Source organism: Portunus trituberculatus, chromosome 23 (genome assembly GCF_017591435.1).
Source record: "Portunus trituberculatus isolate SZX2019 chromosome 23, ASM1759143v1, whole genome shotgun sequence".
In the NCBI taxonomy this organism is placed as follows: Eukaryota; Metazoa; Arthropoda; class Malacostraca; order Decapoda; family Portunidae; genus Portunus; species Portunus trituberculatus.
In genome coordinates this window covers 3550048-3570000 of record NC_059277.1, presented here as the reverse complement: position 1 = coordinate 3570000, position 19953 = coordinate 3550048, and the positions used below count along the sequence as shown (strand labels likewise).

Genomic DNA, 19953 nt, shown 5'->3' with positions numbered 1-19953 from the left:
AGTAACGTAGGATAAAGGATTGAAGGGGACAATGTTGAACGAGTGATTTAGGATAAAGAACGAAGAGGACAATTAAGGTTTAACAAATGATACTTTAGAATTATTGTCGATTGCATTTAGTATTTAGTGTTTGTAATATAAAAGATGCTTAGGAATATATTTTAATACAAGATATGTAGAAGACAGTTGAATACCTGACAAGATTTCGTTATCTAGTAGCATAATGGTTATATTAACAATTGCGTTATTGTCACTACTGCTTAACTATATGTAAGTTACAAGAAATGAGAGATAAAGCGTCAAGTTAACATAATATTGACTCCACACACCCATCAAGTAGCTGGTGAACTAGTTATGAGTGAACTACTAAGCGTTTCAGAGAGTTTGAGGGCACGTTTTTCTAGAATAACTTTGTAAGGAACACGCATATCATTATGAAATTTTGCCACAGTGTATTTGACACCCTCCCCGAATATTCCAATGTGTCAAGAATCGTCAACAGTATATAATAATGGCACTTCTCCCTATAAAAACAGGAGAAAGTCACTTATCCCTCACGAAGAAACGGACAAGTGGTGAGAAATGGTGATGTAGTAACAAGCTCCACCAACATAGTCCCTCCCCCTGCTCCTACCCTCCCTCTCTTCCATCCCCCTCCCCATATTTCGCTCCCTTCCTCCACTCCCCTCCCTTCCTCTCCCCGTCTATGTATTCCCTCTCTCTCTCTCTCTCTCTCTCTCTCTCTCTCTCTCTCTACGTCACCATTTCTCACCACTTGTCCGTTTCTTCGTGAGGGATAAGTGACTTTCTCCTATTTTATAGGGAGAAGTGCCATTATTATATACTGTTGACGATTCTTGACACATTGGGATATTCGGGGAGGGTGTCAAATACACTGTGGCAAAATTTCATAATGATATGCGTGTTCCTTACAAAGTTATTCTAGAAAAACGTGCCCTCAAACTCTCTGAAACGCTTAGTAAGTTATGATGACAGTTCATCACAAAAAGCAGTGGTTTCGTTAAACTTGTAAATTTCTTGTCATTATAACGTTACCTTCTCGGAGTAAATGGTAGAAGAGCTCTCACGGACCTCTATTGAGTAATCAAAGAGTGGCATGTCAGTCTTTTCCATATTGATGCACTTGTAAATAAGCGTTACGATTAGATACTTAGAGTTGTGGAACTTAATTATCACTTATGGTTGTGATCGGGGAATAACTACTACTATTAAGTGTTTTTTTTCTAACTAGAAGCAGGTAAATCTGATAAGTAAATTTGAAGTGGAGCAAAAAGAAAGTACTTAGGAAAAAACAGTAATCTCGTTTGGCTCCATTGTCATTAGCTTTTGCCAAATAAAGTATTGTTTACTTGTTTGCTGATTACTTCAGAGATTTTTCTATGTATAATTGTTGAAGTAAAGTTAGATTGCTAGTTGAAGTCTTGTGCGCCGTAGACTGGACCGCTTATGGAGTTTCGCCACCCAGTAAGTGCGTCATTAATGGCTTGAGCAAGGGCACGTGGCGCGTTGGGGAAGGGATGGGGGTGGAGTTGGTCAGATGGTAGTAAGGTGTTGAGAAAATTGTGTTCGGATCTTAAAGGGTACAACAAGAGTACATAGCCTTTTTTTTTGTTGTTGTTGTTGTTTTCGTACCCTGTGTGGCTCTTGTCCCCATTCCAGACCCGTTTTTTTTTTCTCACCAAAATTAATTTAATTTTATTTAGTATGTACAGTACTATTTTAAAGCCTCAAGTTGAGTTGGATAGTATGTGTGGAGATATTTATTTTCTGTTTTGGTGAGATAGAGAATATTCAGTTACTTCAAACCTAAACTATCTGTTGATTCAAAGCTCCGGATTTCGTACACCTCCGAATCTGTAGTAGAATGATAGTTCAGCAGGAGCAATAACTTTTAAGTAGAATCTTTGGATCTTAGTCATGGATCAGAAAAAAGTGATATTATAGGAGGAATGAGTATACTCCTATTTTTCCTTCTCGCTATAGTGAGCAGAGGATGGGATAAAAATATATAAATTAAGGAATAGGTTGTGACTATGAAATTAGTGTAATTGGAAAGAAGTGAATGAGAGAGGAAGAGGTAGTGAGCCAGGGAGACGAATAAGAGGATGGGAGAAATAAATGAAGGCAGAGTGAATGAAGATGAAGACGGGAAACAGGATGACGACGACGACGACGACGCACGGGAGACTCATGGATGTGTTTATAATATTATAGTAGGTCAGGTGTACAAGATGGCGGTTTCTGACTTTGAAAATAGCTTTGATTACGTGATTCATTTGAATTTCTCTCTCTCTCTCTCTCTCTCTCGTTACATAGTATCATTAATGCAAAATACATTAGCTATCATCCTGATATTCTTGGTTACATTCACGCACGGTATGTCACTTCTGGGTCATCCCATGGCTTCCATTCATGTATGTCCCAATTTTTTTTTTTCCACCCCCGGAGTATCACTAAAGAATGACATGACATGAGGCTCTTGAAGTACAGTCTAGCTAACTTTAGGACATGGCGTTTATTTTATCTGGGATTAACATTGCCTTCTGACTTGCGTTACCAGGAATTCCTTGGGCTTGCCCAGGAGTCGCTAGTTGGCAGCAGACACACGGAGACACGAAGGCCTGGCTGACAGAAGGGAGGGAAAAACGTATTTTTCTGCATTACGAATTTCTATTTTTGTTTCATACATTAAATTGTAAGGTAGGCATCCGGGCAGAGATCCTGGCTTTTGTTTGGCTTAAGAAAGCATCTTTAATTTTGAATGCTCCCCCCGCTCCCTCCCCTCCGCCTCTGCTTTCTCCACCTCCACTTCATCTCCATCTTCCATTCCCCTCTCATCCTCCACCTCCCTTTCCTTTTCCCTTTTCTCCACCATTACAGCTTCTTCCTTTCCTTCCCTCGTCACACTCCCCAGCTCTCCCTTCCCCTCTTCATGCAGTATCGTCCCCCCTCCCTGGTCATCACCTTTTCCACCATCCCCACCGTCCTTTATCCTCATCCCTTCCCACCTTCCCCAACCCAGTGAGTGGAGTACCATCGATCCTCTGCCTCCACTCAGCACTTCATACCCACCTCATGAACTCCCCTCAGCCCTCCACCCTTTCACTGATCTCTCAACGCTATACTTCTACCTGTACACTTACACTTTAGCTTATCCTGTTTTGTAAATTGATACGCATTAGGTTGAATGTGTACTGTACATGCAAAGAGTGCGAAATATGTGCGGTACTTCATTACAGGTATAATACAAGTGGAATGAAAGCAAAAGGGATAGTTGGTAGTTGCCTTTATTTTAGGCATATCATAACTAACGAATAATATGATAGTGTATATTTTGTAAATATAAAAATATGGGCCATTAGCTTAAAATAATACAATATTGCAGGGGTAACTTGCACCTGTCGAAGATCGCGGCGCATGTCGCATGTCTTTTGTTTTGTAGAGCTTAGATGGAGGAGTGAGACCGACGTCAGCGAACACCTTTCTTTCTTGAGCATTAAGGCTACCACTACTAGAGGCTAGAGCTCACCTGGTGGCGGTGGCTATACTGACCCATACACACCTTCACACAGCCATAAACACTTAAAACAACAACACTCTTATGTACCAAAAACACTCGTAAACACATTCAAAACACCCCCCATACACAAGTGAAATGATGTGATGTGAAGTGTTGCTATATTACCGACAGTTTTCAAGCACCAATTACGCACCAAGGACCAAGAGGCAAGACTAGCAGTGCAAGCCTTCGCCACAATCCTCCACACTGCCTTATCTTCATCAATTAAAGGTATTTATGATAAAGACAACACATATGGAGGTCTGCCACCGCTGTTCCCGGTGTTGCCTCCGGGCCACCTTCCCCCCGCGGTTCCCCCAGCCATCACCCTTCCCCAGGCAGCTTGCGGGGTCAAATATTTTTTTTCAAATATTTCCTAACGGCAATATTAAGCGTCCATGGAATGTTTTTATGGTTTCTATAAATGTTTCGTTGTGTTTGCAGTGTTTTTTGCTCCTGTATTGGGTAAATATGTAGCGTTTAGTGGTGTTTCATGGCGTAACCTAAAAGCTTTTTTACGGTAAAAAATTTATATATATTCATTTTTATTTTGAAGCCATATAAGTGAGCCTTTATGGTATCAAAGAATCGTCTTAGCTCTTTTAAGTGGGAAACCAATCTATTGAGAGAAATATGTGGACTTTGAAATGGTGTTTGGTGCTGTTGAACAAGTCATTTTTCTTTATTGTATTTGCTCACGTTTCTGCTTCTCGGTCTAACTCGCTGTAGAATACCTTAAAAGATAGCTCAGACTCCGTGAAATGTAGTAAAATACTCGCCAAGTGAAAATGGCTTGACTTTCCAGGACATTTTAGGAAAGGAATTGTTGAAAATGTTTTATACTTTTAACGTAATTAATTTAGTCATTATTTAAAAACTAGATGAGCTGGAGATATTTTGAAAATTAGTTTAAATATTTATCACGTCAATAAATGTCATGCATTCGGGCGTGGCTTTGTTTTTTCTAAGTCATTTTTTAAATCAAATTATTTACGTAATTTATAGCCGAGTCACCCCCGTTCTCGTTCTCTCTGATGACCACAGCCCAGGTGGTGAATCATCATAGCCCCAGGCTGGCGCCTCTTTTCCAACACACCAGTTCGTCAATATTTTGTCTAATATCTAATGATTTCTACGTGTTTTCGTGTGTTTCTAGGTTCAAGTGTGTAGATATTGGTAGCAGGAGGAGGAATAAAGGAGGATAAGGAGGAAGAGGAGCAGCCAAGCCACAGTACTTAAGTCACCCTCCATTTCCTCATTTTGTCTAACATCTAGTGTTTTGATGTGTTTCTAAGTTCAGGCGTGTAGATGGAAGCAATAGAAGGAAGACGAAGGAGCCGCCAAGGTGTAATATTTAGGCAAGTGTTCCTTTTAATCTTAACGTTCTTTATAATCCATACTGTTCGTTTTGGGATATATTTGGAGTGTTTCAAGTGTGTTCAGTAGTGTTGGTGGGTGTTATGATTAAGTTTTTTATTTGTGTGTGTTTAGTGTTTTAGGCCTTTTAGCTACACTTTACGTACCTTGAGTATGTGGATTGAGATGTGTTTCAGTATTTGCATGTTTTGAGGGCATTATGAGGGGTTGTGTGGTGTTTTGAGTGTTTTTGGATTCATTTTGAATGTTTTAAGATGCGTGGGTGTGTTAATAGTTTTTTGGATGAGTTTGGTATAGCGTGTTTCTAGTGAGTTTTAGGTGCGTTTAGGTGGATTTTGACGGGATGCATGGCTTTTGGAGAGTGGTAGGGGATGGTATTGAGTGATGTAAGTGGTTTGGATATGTGGGGGTGATTATGGTTTATTATATTGGATGTTTCTTGTGAATTTTAGGTGTTTCTCGGTGCCTTTTGAGGTGTTTTGAATGGTTTGGGTATGTGCGGAAATGATTTTGTCGTATTGTGGTGTTTCTGGAGTGTTGTGTGTTTTGGTGCCTTTTGAAGTGTTGCTTGGTTTTATGAGCGTATTTTGGGCTGTTTTGAGTGTTGCAAGTGGCTCGTGTATGTTTTTGCGTGGTTCGGGCTGATTTAGGCGTATACTGGGTGTTACTAGTGAGTTTTAGGTATATTTGGGGACATCTAGAGGTATTGCGTGGTGTTTTGAGTGTTTTAAGTCGTTTGGGTGTGCACATTATAATATTGTAGTAACGTCATAGCGTATCTATTATTTATTATAAAATTTATATTATTTGGCAGGAGGAGGAGGAAGAGGACACAGAAAATGTGTTAATGTACAGTAATAAATCTAGAAGGAATAAATTTAGAAGGATGGGAGATATTGAGATACAGGAGCAAAACAGCTTTAGGCAGCAGTGAGAGCTATCAAGACGAGGAAAGCAGATGGGACAGATGGCATTATAGGTGAGTTTCTAAAATATGGTGGGGGAGCATTAAGACAGGTACTAATTGGCTGTTCAGAGAAATATAAGAGATAGAGGAGGTGCCTCAGGATAGAAACAGGACCAAGATCACATTTGTACACAAAGAAGAAAAAGCAAAAGGAGGATGTAAGTAATTACAGAAGAGGGGTGGACAGAAAGGCAGTGCAGGCATTCAAGAAGTTGTGAAGGGATAATTAGGTGGAGTTTAAGGTAGGAGACATTAATACAGGTTGGATGAGAAACATTATTATAATATGTCAAGGATATGTGATATCACCAACCCTATTTAATATCTTACATAGAGGAGTTAATAGCAAGGATTAGGATGCCAGGGAAGGGTGTTAAAGTTGGACATAGGAGATTAGGATGTTTAGCTTATGCTGATGACGTAGTACTAATGACAGAGGGAGCAGGACATGAAGTTGTTGCAGCATACATATGGATGAGAGTGGGATGTTAAGTACTGGGACAGGAAATGTGAGGTGGAGTTCAGTATTAAGTACAGGGACAGTGGGTATTAGGGAACAGTATACTACAGGTGGTGGATAGATACACTTACCTGGCCCTAGAGGTAAGCAAAGGAGTAGTTGGGGGTGAAAGACAGATGAAAATAAATGAAGGGAAAGCCAGGAAGATAACATATGATAATGAATATAAGGAGTAGAACAGTAAAAATGAGGTAGATGGAAGTTTATTGAGGGAATGGCAGTACCATACTGTATTGTCTGTATGGGTCTGAAATTACCTACTACTTGAAGGGAGATTTAGCAAGATTAGAAAAGACCCAGAATAGAGGAGGGAGGTGTGGTTAGGTGCTCCAGACAGCACAGCAGAAGCTATTAGAGAAGAGATGGGCTGGAGCATCTTCAAAGAGGATAATTAAAGGATAGTTGAGTTTTCTGAAGAAGGTAGAATCTTTCAATGAGGATAGGTGGGTGAAACCCATAGTGAGGGAAAACTCTTAATAGGTCTTCATGGAGGAGGGAAATGGATTGATGGAAAAGGAGAAAAAATCTTGAGGACGACTGGAGAAGGATAGGACACAGAGCTAAAGAAAAGGTAGAAGATAGTGGTGTGGTTTAGTTAGATGGCAGGCAGGGATGGAAATAAGTCCATATTAAAGTGGTACAAGTGGAAGGAGTGACCTGAGGTATGTAGTAAGTTAGTGAAGGCAAGAAACAGGGATGAGCTGGACCAGGTATGTAGAGCTGTAGAGGGGAGAGGAAGACTAGAGAATATTTCCTGGTTGTGGGTGTTAGATATGAAGGAGAGAGACAGGTTGAAAGGCTCCATAATTGTAATTATAGATGAGTGGAATAGGAGATTAAAAAGAATTGTAGAGTCCTCACGGTGCTGGGTCTTTATTGAGGGGAGGAGCGAGAAAGAGACAATAGCAAGTGCAATGAAAGAGTTTCTGGTACGTGCAGGGAGGAAATGTAGTATTTTAAGTGTGTATACTGTAGATATGTTCCTTGTGTTGTGCTCACTGCTTTCCTTTTGCAGGTAGTGGAAGTATCAGAGCACAATACTTAGAAGGGAAGGAGGACTTATATCAAGAAGCAAAAGGGGAAGTTGTCATCTAACTATGTTCATGCACGTAAGGATTTTATACGGCTATTTAAATGTATTCATGCAAGATAAATTGGTATAGTTCATGACATGAACATTTTGATCAAAGAGTGCAAAGAATAAGTAACAACTGTTGTGACAATCTTAAATAATGTAACAGTGGGATATTCCATACAGGTAATGTTGAGGGCAATAGAGGGTCAAGTATAGAGAACATTAATTATTCTAGGATTTGTTTTATTGTTATTATTTCAAAGAAATAACTTGTGTTTTTCTTGATCAGCACCAAGAAGAACTGTGCCTTTACCATACCTCTAACACAAACCTGATGATTTAATTGGCTGAGTATATCCCGTACAGTGTGTTTATTAATTATTTGGATGAGCTGCTGGTCAAAATTATGCTTTGGGAACTTGCTGTGCTGCCCCAAAAACCTGCCTGTGTAATATAGCCAATTCAAGTATAGCTAAATGGAAGGAGAAAATTGGGAAAATTAGGTACAGTAATACCTAAAGTTTTAATTGGTAACTCGTCAAAAGGTTACTGATAGTGTACTACTACTAGCAAGGTCAGTGTATTAATTAAATTTTGATAATTAAAATTCTTGGGTTTTTAGAATCACTGCTTAAAAATTGCTATAATCTTTGGCATACTTTCAGGATGAGAAGCAACATCAACAATGATGGTGGAGGCAGTCCTGATTGCTCAAACGGCCTTGTGGTGTGGACTGGTTCAGCCTGTAGGTAGAGAAAAGTGGGCATAGCATCATGCACTTCAGGATTGTATAAGGCTATTTACATGTATCTATGCAAGGTAAATTGGTATACTTTGTTGTTACTCTATGCAAAGTAAATTGGTATACTTTGTTGTTACATAAATTATTTGTTAACATTTTGATGAGTGCAAGACTAAGTAAAAACTGTTGTGACCATCCTAAATAATGTAGCAGTGGGATATATTTCATACAAGTAATGTTGAGGATGACAAAGAGGGTCAGGTATAAAGGACATTATTAATTATTTTAGGCTTCACTTTATTGTTCTTACTGTAAAGCAAAACTTGCACATTTTTCTTAACCAGCACCAAGAACTGTACCTTCGCTGTACTTCTAACGCAGAAACTTGATGATGGATGGGATTGGCTGAGTATATTCTGTAGTGTCTAATGGTGTATTTGTGAAACTGGTGGCCATCAGATGTCACTGGGAAGTTGAGAAACAGCCAAGCCAACCAAGAAATTTATTTACTATTGTGATTTTTCTGTACTTAACCCATGAAGCTGTATCATTATGTACTATTGAAGTAATAATAGTCTTAGTAGCACACAGGGAATTGTTTACCGTAATGTATCTTGTGAAATCAGAGCTACATACGATGTTTAACGCTTGGCAATTATATTAACATTGTTCGTATAATAAAACTAAAATGGTCTGTCCGTGTGAGTGACAGCAGACAGTGAGTGACATCATTGACGTGATGAAGTCCTCATTGGATGAAATCCAAACAAATATGAATCGTAGCCAACCTCCGATGACAGATGATCTCCGAGCTTAAATATCTGCTGTTAAACTATTCAGTATTATTAACATTAAATTTCCACAACAGAAGTCGACACTTAATCATGGGGAGCATATGCCGGGGGTTGCATTGCCTCGCCTACCTAAGGCGTCACGCCTTGAAAGTCTGCATGCAGGCTCCCTTCCTGTGCCAAATAACTCTCGGCAAAAAGCATTGACTTGCTGCCAAAGGCATGACTTCTGTGGATGTTCCTGAAACCTTGGCCTCCTCCATTCTGGGTTAAACCTTTCAGAGACGACCCGAAATGCAGGACTGGCTTCTGGGTAGCATGCCACATGCCCATATAGTCACAGTTGGCGTTGACAGACTATGCTGGTAATCGGCCTCAAATCTGTGTCACCAACGATTTGAAGATCCGAATCTTTGTCTGTCTACACATGTACTGACAACACCAAATACTTGTGTTGAGCGAGCCCATAACGTCGTGGGCCAGGCCAATCTGCCGTACAACTTCCTGGCTTAACCCACTGTCATTAGGCACTACACTACCAAGATATTTGAAGTTTTCCAAGATCTCAATGTCCTCGCCACACACACATGGATGGACTGTACTGTTTCATCCATTAAACTTCCAAACACCTGAAGTGATGGAGCAAGCACGCATCCCTGCCTCGCTCCTGTATTAATAACAGGAAAGAAGTTGGACACGCTCCCTCCACACTTAACAGCACTAACAGCACTCATAGTCCCAGAGTAGAGGTCAGTCAGTTAATATAGACCAATAATCCTTGCAGGAATTCCATGGAGAGACAGAAGATCTCAGAGTCTCTCTTGATACAGTGAATCAAATGTCTTCTTGAGATCGACATATGATGTAAGCATATCTTGTTTGAAACCCACGTCGCCACTCCCCACCATGTGAAGTGCAAAGGTTCCAATCAGTTGTTGACTTACTGGGTGTGAACCCAGACTGTTCAGGTGACTATAGATACACATTAACAGCAAATTGGCAAGCACCTTGCCTGGTACGCTGAGCAGTGTTATACCGTGGTAGCTTTTGCAGTCCTGATGGTCTTTCCCCTTCCAGATCCAGTCAGGGGAATGGTGCCTAAATGCCATACAGCAGCTCCACACTGATGTTACAGATGCCAGCTCCCAGTTGAATTTCACATTATTTGGGTGAGCTGCTGAACCAAATTATGTTGCCAGAACTTGTGTGCTGACTGAAAACCTGCCACAAGTATTATTTGGGTGAGCTGCTGATCAAAATTGTCCTGACTGAAAACCTGCCTATGTAATAGATGCTATAAGTATGTGTTGGTAAGAGAAAATTAGATAAATAGGTCATTGGAAGTTACTAGCTAGTATAGCAAAGTCAATAATTAATTTAATTTATTGATTAGTAGTGTAGGTAGTAGCTGCCTTGTGGAATTAATTACCTGGTGGACTGGTTCAGCCTGTAGCTAGAGGATGGGTGTGCACCTGGATGACGGCTGTGGCAGCATCTGATGGACCAGTGATTTGGGATGACTGAGGTGATAGAGACTGCTTCTATGGTCTTTTGGCAATGCTGCCCATGCTTCTTATTCTGAAAGATGCCAAAAATTATCTTAGTTTTTAGAATTACTGCCAACTAACCACTTTGCTTTCAATTCTACTTGTATTATACCTGTAATGAAGGGTACATATTTTGCACTTCTCTCTACATGTCTCCTTACATTCAACTTTATGAAATGCTAATTTATAAAACTGAGGGAAAGCTTTTAAGTGTGAAGTATACATGATCACTAAAGGGGTGGATGGCTGAAGGAAGATCATAAGCAGGCATAATAAAAAGCAGAGTGGAGGCAGTGGATTGAAGGAAGACACATCATTCACTGGGTTGGGGAAGGTGGTTAGTGATGTGGATAAAGGACGGTGGGGATACTGGAAGAGAAGAAAAGAGTTGGGGAGTGTGAGAAGGTAAGGAAAGGAGGAGGTTGTAATGGTGGAGATGAGCAAGGGGGAGAAAGTGGAGAAGGCAAAAGCAAAGGAGAGGGGACAAGGGATGAATATAACTTGGTTAAGTCATCATGGTAATGAAGCATGATAAACTGATGACTGCAACTGTACAAAATTTTAAATCAGATCTTCCTTGTTTTCCTCATCGTGTTATCGTATCACACTAATCCTGGAAATAAGTTTTAAATAAAATACATGACTCATATCCATAATTATATTTCATTCCCCTACCATGTGTTCAGCAAAGATTATGGGAAGTAAGCAGGAGTGAGGGTATGCACTTTTAAAATAAGTCATTAAACTGTGTAATAATTCATTGGCAAACATTGAATTAACATATCTTTAAAATACTTCAATAATTTCATTGATAATCTTTCAAGTTGTACTTGTTTTCCTAATACAAAAAATATCCTCACTAGAGTGACCAATATAAATGTCCTTGATCATGTGTCACATCCTCCTATTAAGTCCTTCATAATCACTATGCAATCAAACAAGTACTTCTCTCTTACTCTTGGCACAACTAGATTCCCTGATAACATTTCACCTGTCTTTCATCATTAGGTATTTCATCTCATTTCGGCAAACTTTTGTTTCTCTAAAGTAACCAAAACAATCATACTCAAAAGATTGCATAACTCATGGATAACCCAAAGTTTAATAAACTCAATTAAGCCTCGATTTTATACAAATTAAACTCAATAACTTTTGACCAATACAGTTTCTACTATTCTATAATCTAGCAAAGCAAGTAAAAACAGTACTATCACAAAAAATTTGCAACTTCTGACAAACAAATTTAGATAAAAAGAAAAGGCAAACAATGTAGTTCCCGTACAATATATACAACAGAAAATTTAAAATGTTTTCAATGCTTTTTTCTTACAAGTTGCTTCAATTCTTAACAACAAACTTACTCATACTCAAAGATGGAAACAGGCTTATTCGGACCGTGGCTGATTCGGACCAAGCTGATTCGGCCCTTTTTCTGGCTCTTTCGGACCTCGATGTCCTGGCTGATTCGGACCTCGACCTTATTGTCCTGGCTGATTCGGACCTTTTCCAGGGGGGACTTTGCATAATTCCAACACTTGTTACCGAGAGGATATTAATTGAATAAGAAAAGGTAAAATTACATTTTATTGAAAAATTACATTTAATGCATTTATTAGGAATACTTAAGTCTTAGTCTAGGCCTACAATTTCACTTACACATAGATATATGCACACTTCTTGAGTAACTGGCCAGTTGTTATATTCTTATCATTATATTCCTTCCATACTTGTATTATACGACCTTGTATCTCCTTCACCCGATTTCTCTGATACCTTTTTTAATTTTCCTTCTTTTACAAGTTTTATGTGATTAGGTATTTCCTTCGCCTCCGAGTATAGCAAACTTATCAATAAATAGAAGGGAAGGTTACCTTTTTTAGCACTTCTGTTTAATTTGTGATGCCATCCTTCCACGTCATTGTTTGTCCTTATGCTGCGCCCAAAACTGACCAGTTCTCTACTGTCCACACATTACTGTTTGTAAGTGTTCGGATAATTCAAAACATGATCCGAATCAGCCTAATACATGGTCCGAATCAGCCAAGACTTAGGTCCGAATCCGGTCCGAATTAGCCATGGTCCGAATAAGCCTGCATTCTCAAAGATTCTACCTATCCTATTTAAGCCTGTGTGCCACATAGCATGATGAGAGGCAAACGGCACACGATTGAGCATGAGTTGCATTTTTTGCACAATACCTGATGATTACCACGGCTCACGACAGCTGTGAGATGGGCACACGATATTACTAAGGTTACAACGAACATAGGACGACCATCTATCGATATACCGTTTTGCTATTAATCATTTTCACAATTCCATTATGATACTGAAACGATGGCTATACGACCCACACAATAAAGATAAAATATTACTCCAATTTACATCAATAACAGTACAATGTTCAACTACGAGAGACAACCACAGGACGACAATTGAACAAATTACATGAACGTCACCAGACAAACACAAGCGCGACAATTTTTTTTTTCTTTCTTGAATTCACGTCTGTACGTAAATTGTGAACCTACACCTGTCCGTCAATTCTACAGCATCATCCACCGACGTCACAGCATCACATCCTATGCAACGTGGCCCTTCCCACGCCTCCCCATGCAAGACATGCCTAGCCACATGGTCCTTCCCATACCTCCCCAGCAGGACACCGATGAGTTACAAGGATGAACCTGAAATGAATAGTCTGTTGATCAATAACCTCTAGATTCAACTTTATACAACACACCTGTTCGACATAGACCAACAACAAAAGAAGAAGCGAGGGAGGAAGGCCCGTGCATGGGCGGTTTATTAGGTCGTGCATTATGCAGAGGGACTAGTATGGCCACCCCGACCAACTTCTGCCACACCTCCAAGAACATGACCCTGATTCCTGTAGATATTACCTCAGGGTTGACCACGCCACGTCCAGTGAAATATTTCAGTAAATTACACCTCGAATAAGTAGACATGACACAAATTGGAGGAAGGCACTGGAACCAAGGCTACACTTGGCTATTACACTGCGCTTCATGGGTACAAGGGAGACCTACAAAACCCTCATTGACTTATCGTGTTTATGGTTATTTTCGTCCAAGACTCAATTTGCAATTGTGATTTATCCTAGTGCAATATGTAATTTTTGTAGTAGGTTCATTGTTATCGTTTCATCATCGGTCGGTAATCGTGCTACCATCTGCATTGTCGTACAGTTCTTAAGCCACGAATGCGACGACCATGCAACGAATGCCACACAACGACAATCACGGGAACCTACACCAATAGTGATTCCACGGTGTGTGATTCGATAGGTTTATAACTTTTTTTTTCGACGATGAATCGCAATAAAATAAGAGCTGCATTATTATTATTATTTTTTTTCAGGATGAATCGAGAAAAATGCACGACTACAACAACACGGCCTAGACTGTCACTCGATGTTTCGCGACTCCAGAATTTTATTACGCAATGTTACACGATAGTTCGATTTAAATTTATTTTTTGCAAGTCCTGCTGATTTGTGGCGCGGTTGTCTCACATCGCGCTGTGTGGGACACGGCCTTTACAGGGCAACATTCTCCACTCTATAGTATAGATGCTGAAAAATAGTGTTTCCAATAGTTCTTCGTTTTCAGTTATAATTTTATCTGGCATCTTATGAAGACTAAACTTTTTTTGGGGGGGCCTCCTGTACGTCTCATTAACGCCACCAGCTTCAGCATCTCTTACACCCCCCCCCACCTCTTTCTCACGAAATCTTTTGAAAACAATGTGTGTGGTTGTGGTGGTGTCTGGTGGTTGTATTGGTATGGTGGTGTCTAGTTGCCTGTGGTATGGCGTGGTGATGTGATATTAACAATACATTCCCACATAATTAACTGCCGTGTGTGTGTGTGTGTGTGTGTATGTTTTACGTCGAGGCCTATAGCGCCTGTAGGCTCACTTGAAGAGTGTGGATCATGTCTTGTTTAAGCGCTGTTCAGCTTCCGCCCATTAGTGGCGCAGGCAATTTTATTGTAATGGTACCCATATCACCACCCAAGTTCATCTTGGGTATAACCACCTAGAACCTGGATATCATGGTGACATGTAGGTAACTTTAAACCACTCGACAAATGGCAGCGTTTAAGGCGGTACGTAGTGGGATTCGAACCTACGCGCGAACATCTGCCCGATCCCACGCTCACCATCTTATCCACTATGCCACCGCCTCTCTCCCGCACGTATTGTACGTGTGTGCAAGATGTATTACACTAAGTCTATACATCTTGTGTGTGTGTGTGTGTGTGTGTGTGTGTGTGTGTGTGTGTGTGTGTGTGTGTGTTGCAAAGCTCTATTTGTATGATACGTGTTTAACTCGTAGCTAACTGGCACCTGGACTGAGAGAGAGAGAGAGAGAGAGAGAGAGAGAGAGAGAGAGAGAGAGTGGTATGAGGAGCATGGGGATGGGGAGGAACATGGAGGGGAGAGGAAGGGAGGCCTACGAAACACGTCAGACAGCTTAGCCAATGACAGCTGCCACGGAAAAACAAAGATGAGATGACAGATGTCACTTTTGTTACACTTATAGGTAAGAAAACTGTTTCACGTAGCAGCCAACTGCAAATTGTTCCATTAGCATTAGTATTTTTACCGAGTCTTGTGTATTAACTTCTGTTTCATCTTATCTTATAAATTCACTGCTAACTTATTTCCACTACCGCTACCTAGTTAAGACGTAAAGTGATTGATGACTGACAACACGTGCAGTTCAGTAGTTATGACGTGAATTACCGGTTTCATAAAGAGAGAATAAGAAAGACCAGCATGCAGTATTTTAACTAATATCATGGTAATATACACTTTAAATAGCAAGGCCCGAACAGTCGTATTCAAGTTATCAACATAATCATCTAACAACCACTGTATGTATTATTGTTCGCTACCTACCTGGCTCCATACCTGCAAGACAACAAATCTGCAAAACCAATACAACCAAATGAACCCATACGTCTATCTTTACTGTCCGTATATTATAGTAAGAATGAAAAATACTCACGCAAAAAATTTTCGTCCTTACGAGGCTCACCAATTGCACCAAACACTGATCAAAGCAACCCTCGCTTCCACGGCTGCCGGGGAACTGGGAGGAATGAGGTTTGATATTCTGGCACATGCGCAATGTAATGCCTGTGTTGGATCCTTTGTTGTTTATCTCCTTCATTCACTATAAAATAAAATATATAAAATAAAAATATAGCTTTTCATTGCATAACCATTTTTAGGAATAAATTGACTCATATTTCTTTATTCTGCGGCAGCCACGATCGAGCTTATTGATATACAATCACGACTTAAGGAAAAAAAGGAAAAGAAAAAAGACGGATGTATAGTTCTCCATGAAGAATTTGTAGCTTGGGACAAATTGTATGATGAATGTTTATTAATCGAACAAGCAGGTAAAAACTAAATACTATCAATAAAGATTTGCAAACAAAAATAGATAATTAAAACAGATAAGTAAATAGAAATGCTAACAATGCAGTTTTCGTACAATAATCTTCAGCACCAACAGAAAAATTTCAAAAGCTTTCAGTGACATTCTCACAAGTCGTTAAAATCTTAACATCAAATTTTTCGTATTCTAAGATTCTACCCATTTATTTACAGGACATTTCCTACTATGTTGAAAAAAAAAAAATGTATATATCCAATAGTTCTTTGTTTTCATAATTCCATCTGGCATCTCACCAAATTCACTCATTCATTCACACATACACACACACACACACGCACCGGGTTCGAGTCCCGGAAAGAAGCGAGACAAATGGGCAGTCTCTTAATGTAGGGTGACCAGATTTCTGAGACAAATTCCCAAATTCCGGGGACATTTTCAGTTCAGGGAGGTAAAACATGTAGTGTTTTTGCACTGGAAAAACTAAAACAAGGACACTATCCGTACCATTTCTAAACCAGCGATCGAAAGTTTCTTTCGCCTTATTTACCCAAGTTGCAAAGAAAAAAAAATCTCTACCTGATGAAATATCTGAGATCATGAACACCCATTAGCTGTTAAAATGTGTCCGCCATACACTTCACCGTCTTCACGGGAACTAAGGCCTTCTTATTCTTGACATTCTAAAAGAGTAATGATAAAAAGGACATAATTATCATAATCAAAAGGAATAGTTTTTTTTTTTTTTTTACGCATCAAGTGATCTTTCAGTTACAGAAAACCGGGGACATTTCCGGCGACAGCAGTAGCCAGGGAAAGCTAGGTCACTGAAATTGGGGACTGTCCCTGAAACCGGGTCCAGGGACGTCTGGTCACCCTATCTTAATGTGTAGCCTCACTTTCTCGGTGTGTGGAGTGTGTTGTGGTCTCAGTCCTACCCGAAGATCGGTCTGTGAGCTCAGAGCTCGCACCGTAATGGGGAAGGCTGGCTGGGTGACCAGCAAGGAATATACAGAGAGGAAGTTTTGGTGTGGGTTAAAGTTTGGAGGACAGCGACGGTGCTGCCATCTGTTGGAAGCGAGTAATTTCATAGAAAACGTTATTAGGAGTAACTTAAAATTTCTCATGCTTCCTCCCCCCCCCTTATTTTTCCCTGCATTCTCTCGTGGTTATGAACTTATAAGGCAAATAAAACATATATATATATATATATATATATATATATATATATATATATATATATATATATATATATATATATATATATATATATATATATATATATATATATATATATGCGTTTTCTGCCCGCCTCCGCCTGGGCCACACCATACTCCTTACTTGCATCGCCTACGTCTGTCTTGTAACCACTTCTGCCCTTGGTGTAGGACTACCCTGAGGCCATGGAACATTTCCTGCTTCAATGCCCACGCCTCCTCTCTCAACATACTGCATTACGCTCCCGCCTCTCCACCCTGGCCATCACAACACTCGACCTGCCCACCCTCTTGGCGGCCTCAGGCGTCCACCTTTCCTAGCAACCTGCTGTCCTTCGCCTTACTTGTGCCTTCTTGAGGAAGACCGGCCAGCTACCACGCCTGTGATACCCACACAGGACTACTCCAGGGCTCATAAGGATTCAAAAGAGGCCACGAAAATCTTTGGATCCTTATGAGTCCTGGGGTACTCCTGTGTGGGCATCACAGGCGTGGTAGCTGGCCGATCTTCCTCAAGAAGGCACAAGTAAGGCGAAGGACAGCAGGTTGCTAGGAAAGGTGGACGCCTGAGGCCGCCAATAGGGTGGGCAGGTCGAGTGTTGTGATGGCCAGGGCGGAGAGCCAGGAGCGTAATGCAGTATGTTGAGAGGAGGCGTGGGCATTGAAGCAGGAAATGTTCCATGGCCTCAGGGTAGTCCTACACCAAGGGCAGAATGGGTCACAAGACTGATGTAGGCGATGCAAGTGAGCACTGAGCGTGGTGTGGCCCAGGCGGAGACGGGCAATGATTGATGTGCCTTGCGCTCCTTCCCGTGACTGACTGTCCTGACTGTTTGAACGAGTTGAATCTTGTAACGGCGCTCATCCTCCCCCGCTGATGGATCCCCCCATCCCTCACCCCCTTACTACCTACGACCCGCGCGCCATCTGTTGGAAGCGAGGTTCCCTAATCAATTCCTCCAGCCCGCCCATTAAACCCGTATATCCTCCCTAGAATCCTTGGTGACCAGCAGACGACCGTATTGGTAGTGAATTAACTACGGTAGTGAATTACACGGCGCCGCGCGCGCAGGACAGGCTTGTCTGGACCTTGAAAATACTCTACACACAATGAACTATATTAAGAAACACTATGGCGCCGCACCACACATACACTCATTGAAACGACTAGTTAAAGTAATGTGAGTTTTCAAGGGTGGTTTTCCTGGTTCTAGTATCAAATTAGCACGATTTCTATACGTATTATTAATAGGTAAAAACAGGCTTTAGAACCCGTGGCCTTAGGAAACAGTCATGATGATTCTAGTGACTAACTACATTTCCACATTATCAACAGGAAAAAAAAAAAAAAAAAAAACTTAAGACGGTTATTGGTAAGTGTTTTGTTTGAAGTTAGCTAGACATACCCACTTGTCACCAGCAAATCATGAATTCAGACAATCACTGCCTCTTACCAGTAGAGTTTTGGCCTCAGCCCCTGCCACCACCCTGCACCAGAAATTCACCGCCGTCTACCACGCGTCTTGGCCTCACCAGCCCCTGCCACCACCCTGCACCAAACCACACCCCACACGCCCACCCTAGCCACTGTGTAACAAGGTATTCCACACCACCTCGCACCGCCCTGTTACGTATTCCTATTGTACTGAACAGTGAAAAGCGTCACCCACACTCATCACGCTAATTAACAAATACCTACTGTACGTCATTCTGGTCTTATTCTAGGTAGTTATTATTTTTTTACGGTTTCATTTCATCACATTGTTGTTTTAGTTTACGATTGAATTATACTATATCTTTGATCAGTTTTTTTTTAATCTACAATATGTACTATAATCTGTATAGTATTATAAATATTAAGCTTCTATGTTCAAAACACCAATAACATCCAGAAGCACATAGTAAAAGCCGCTAAACTGTAAATTTTTCCATTGGCATTAGTATTTTTACCGAGTCTTGTGTAATAATAATCTTAGCAGTATCTTATAAATTCACAGCTAACTTTTTTTTTCCACTACCGCTACCTAGTTAACACGTAAAGTGATTGATGACTGACAACACGTGCAGTTCAGTAGTTATGACGTGAATTACCGGTTTCATAAACAGAAACTAAGAAAGACCAGCATGCAGCATTTTAACTAATATCAAGGTAATATACACTTTAAATAGCAAGGCCCGAACAGTCGTGTTCAAGTACAACATAATCACCTAACAACCACTGTATGTATTGTTCGCTACCTACCTGGCTCCATACCTGCAAGACTACAAATCTGCAAAACCAATACAACCTAAATGAACCCATACGTCTATCTTTACTGTCACGTATATTAAAGTAAGAATGAAAAATACTCACGCAAAATAGTTTCGTCCTTGCGAGGCTCAACGATTGCACCAAACACTACTCGGAGTGACTCTTCTACGGTGCCGGGAAACTACTTGGGGTCTCTGGGGGATCTGAGGATCTGAGGATTGAGATTCCGGCGCATGCGCAGTATAATGCCTGCGCTGGATCCTTTGTTATTTCTCATTAAAAAAAAAAAAAAAAAAATGCTTTTCACTGCATGACTAAGACGTAAATTGACTCATATGTTTCTTTATTTTGAGGCAGGCTCGATCGAGCTTATTATCATACCCTTATATCGTTGTAAAAAAAGAAAGAAAAAAAAAAAAAAGCCGGATGTCTTTGTTTTTTCCATGATGAATTTG

At 40.5% G+C, this 19953-nt stretch overlaps 1 protein-coding gene and 1 long non-coding RNA gene across 2 annotated transcripts in view; one reads left to right on the top strand and one right to left on the bottom strand.

The window, feature by feature from the left end:
- Positions 1-9190, top strand: part of LOC123507858 — a 10941-nt gene extending 1751 nt beyond the window's left edge. The window contains exons 4-7 of the long non-coding RNA XR_006675809.1: positions 3713-3811; positions 7460-7553; positions 8185-8338; positions 8606-9190. This is a non-coding gene — a long non-coding RNA (uncharacterized LOC123507858). The remainder of the gene's footprint in view (positions 1-3712; positions 3812-7459; positions 7554-8184; positions 8339-8605) is intronic.
- LOC123507857 lies at positions 7757-19695 on the bottom strand. The gene is made up of 4 exons (XM_045261110.1): positions 19601-19695; positions 15635-15802; positions 10482-10630; positions 7757-8262 (listed from the first exon to the last, which is right to left on the bottom strand). Exons 2-4 carry the CDS (start codon positions 15797-15799, stop codon positions 8199-8201), a joined length of 378 nt encoding a protein of 125 aa, XP_045117045.1. The 5' UTR covers positions 15800-15802; positions 19601-19695; the 3' UTR covers positions 7757-8198.
- Positions 19696-19953: the final 258 nt, after the last annotated feature.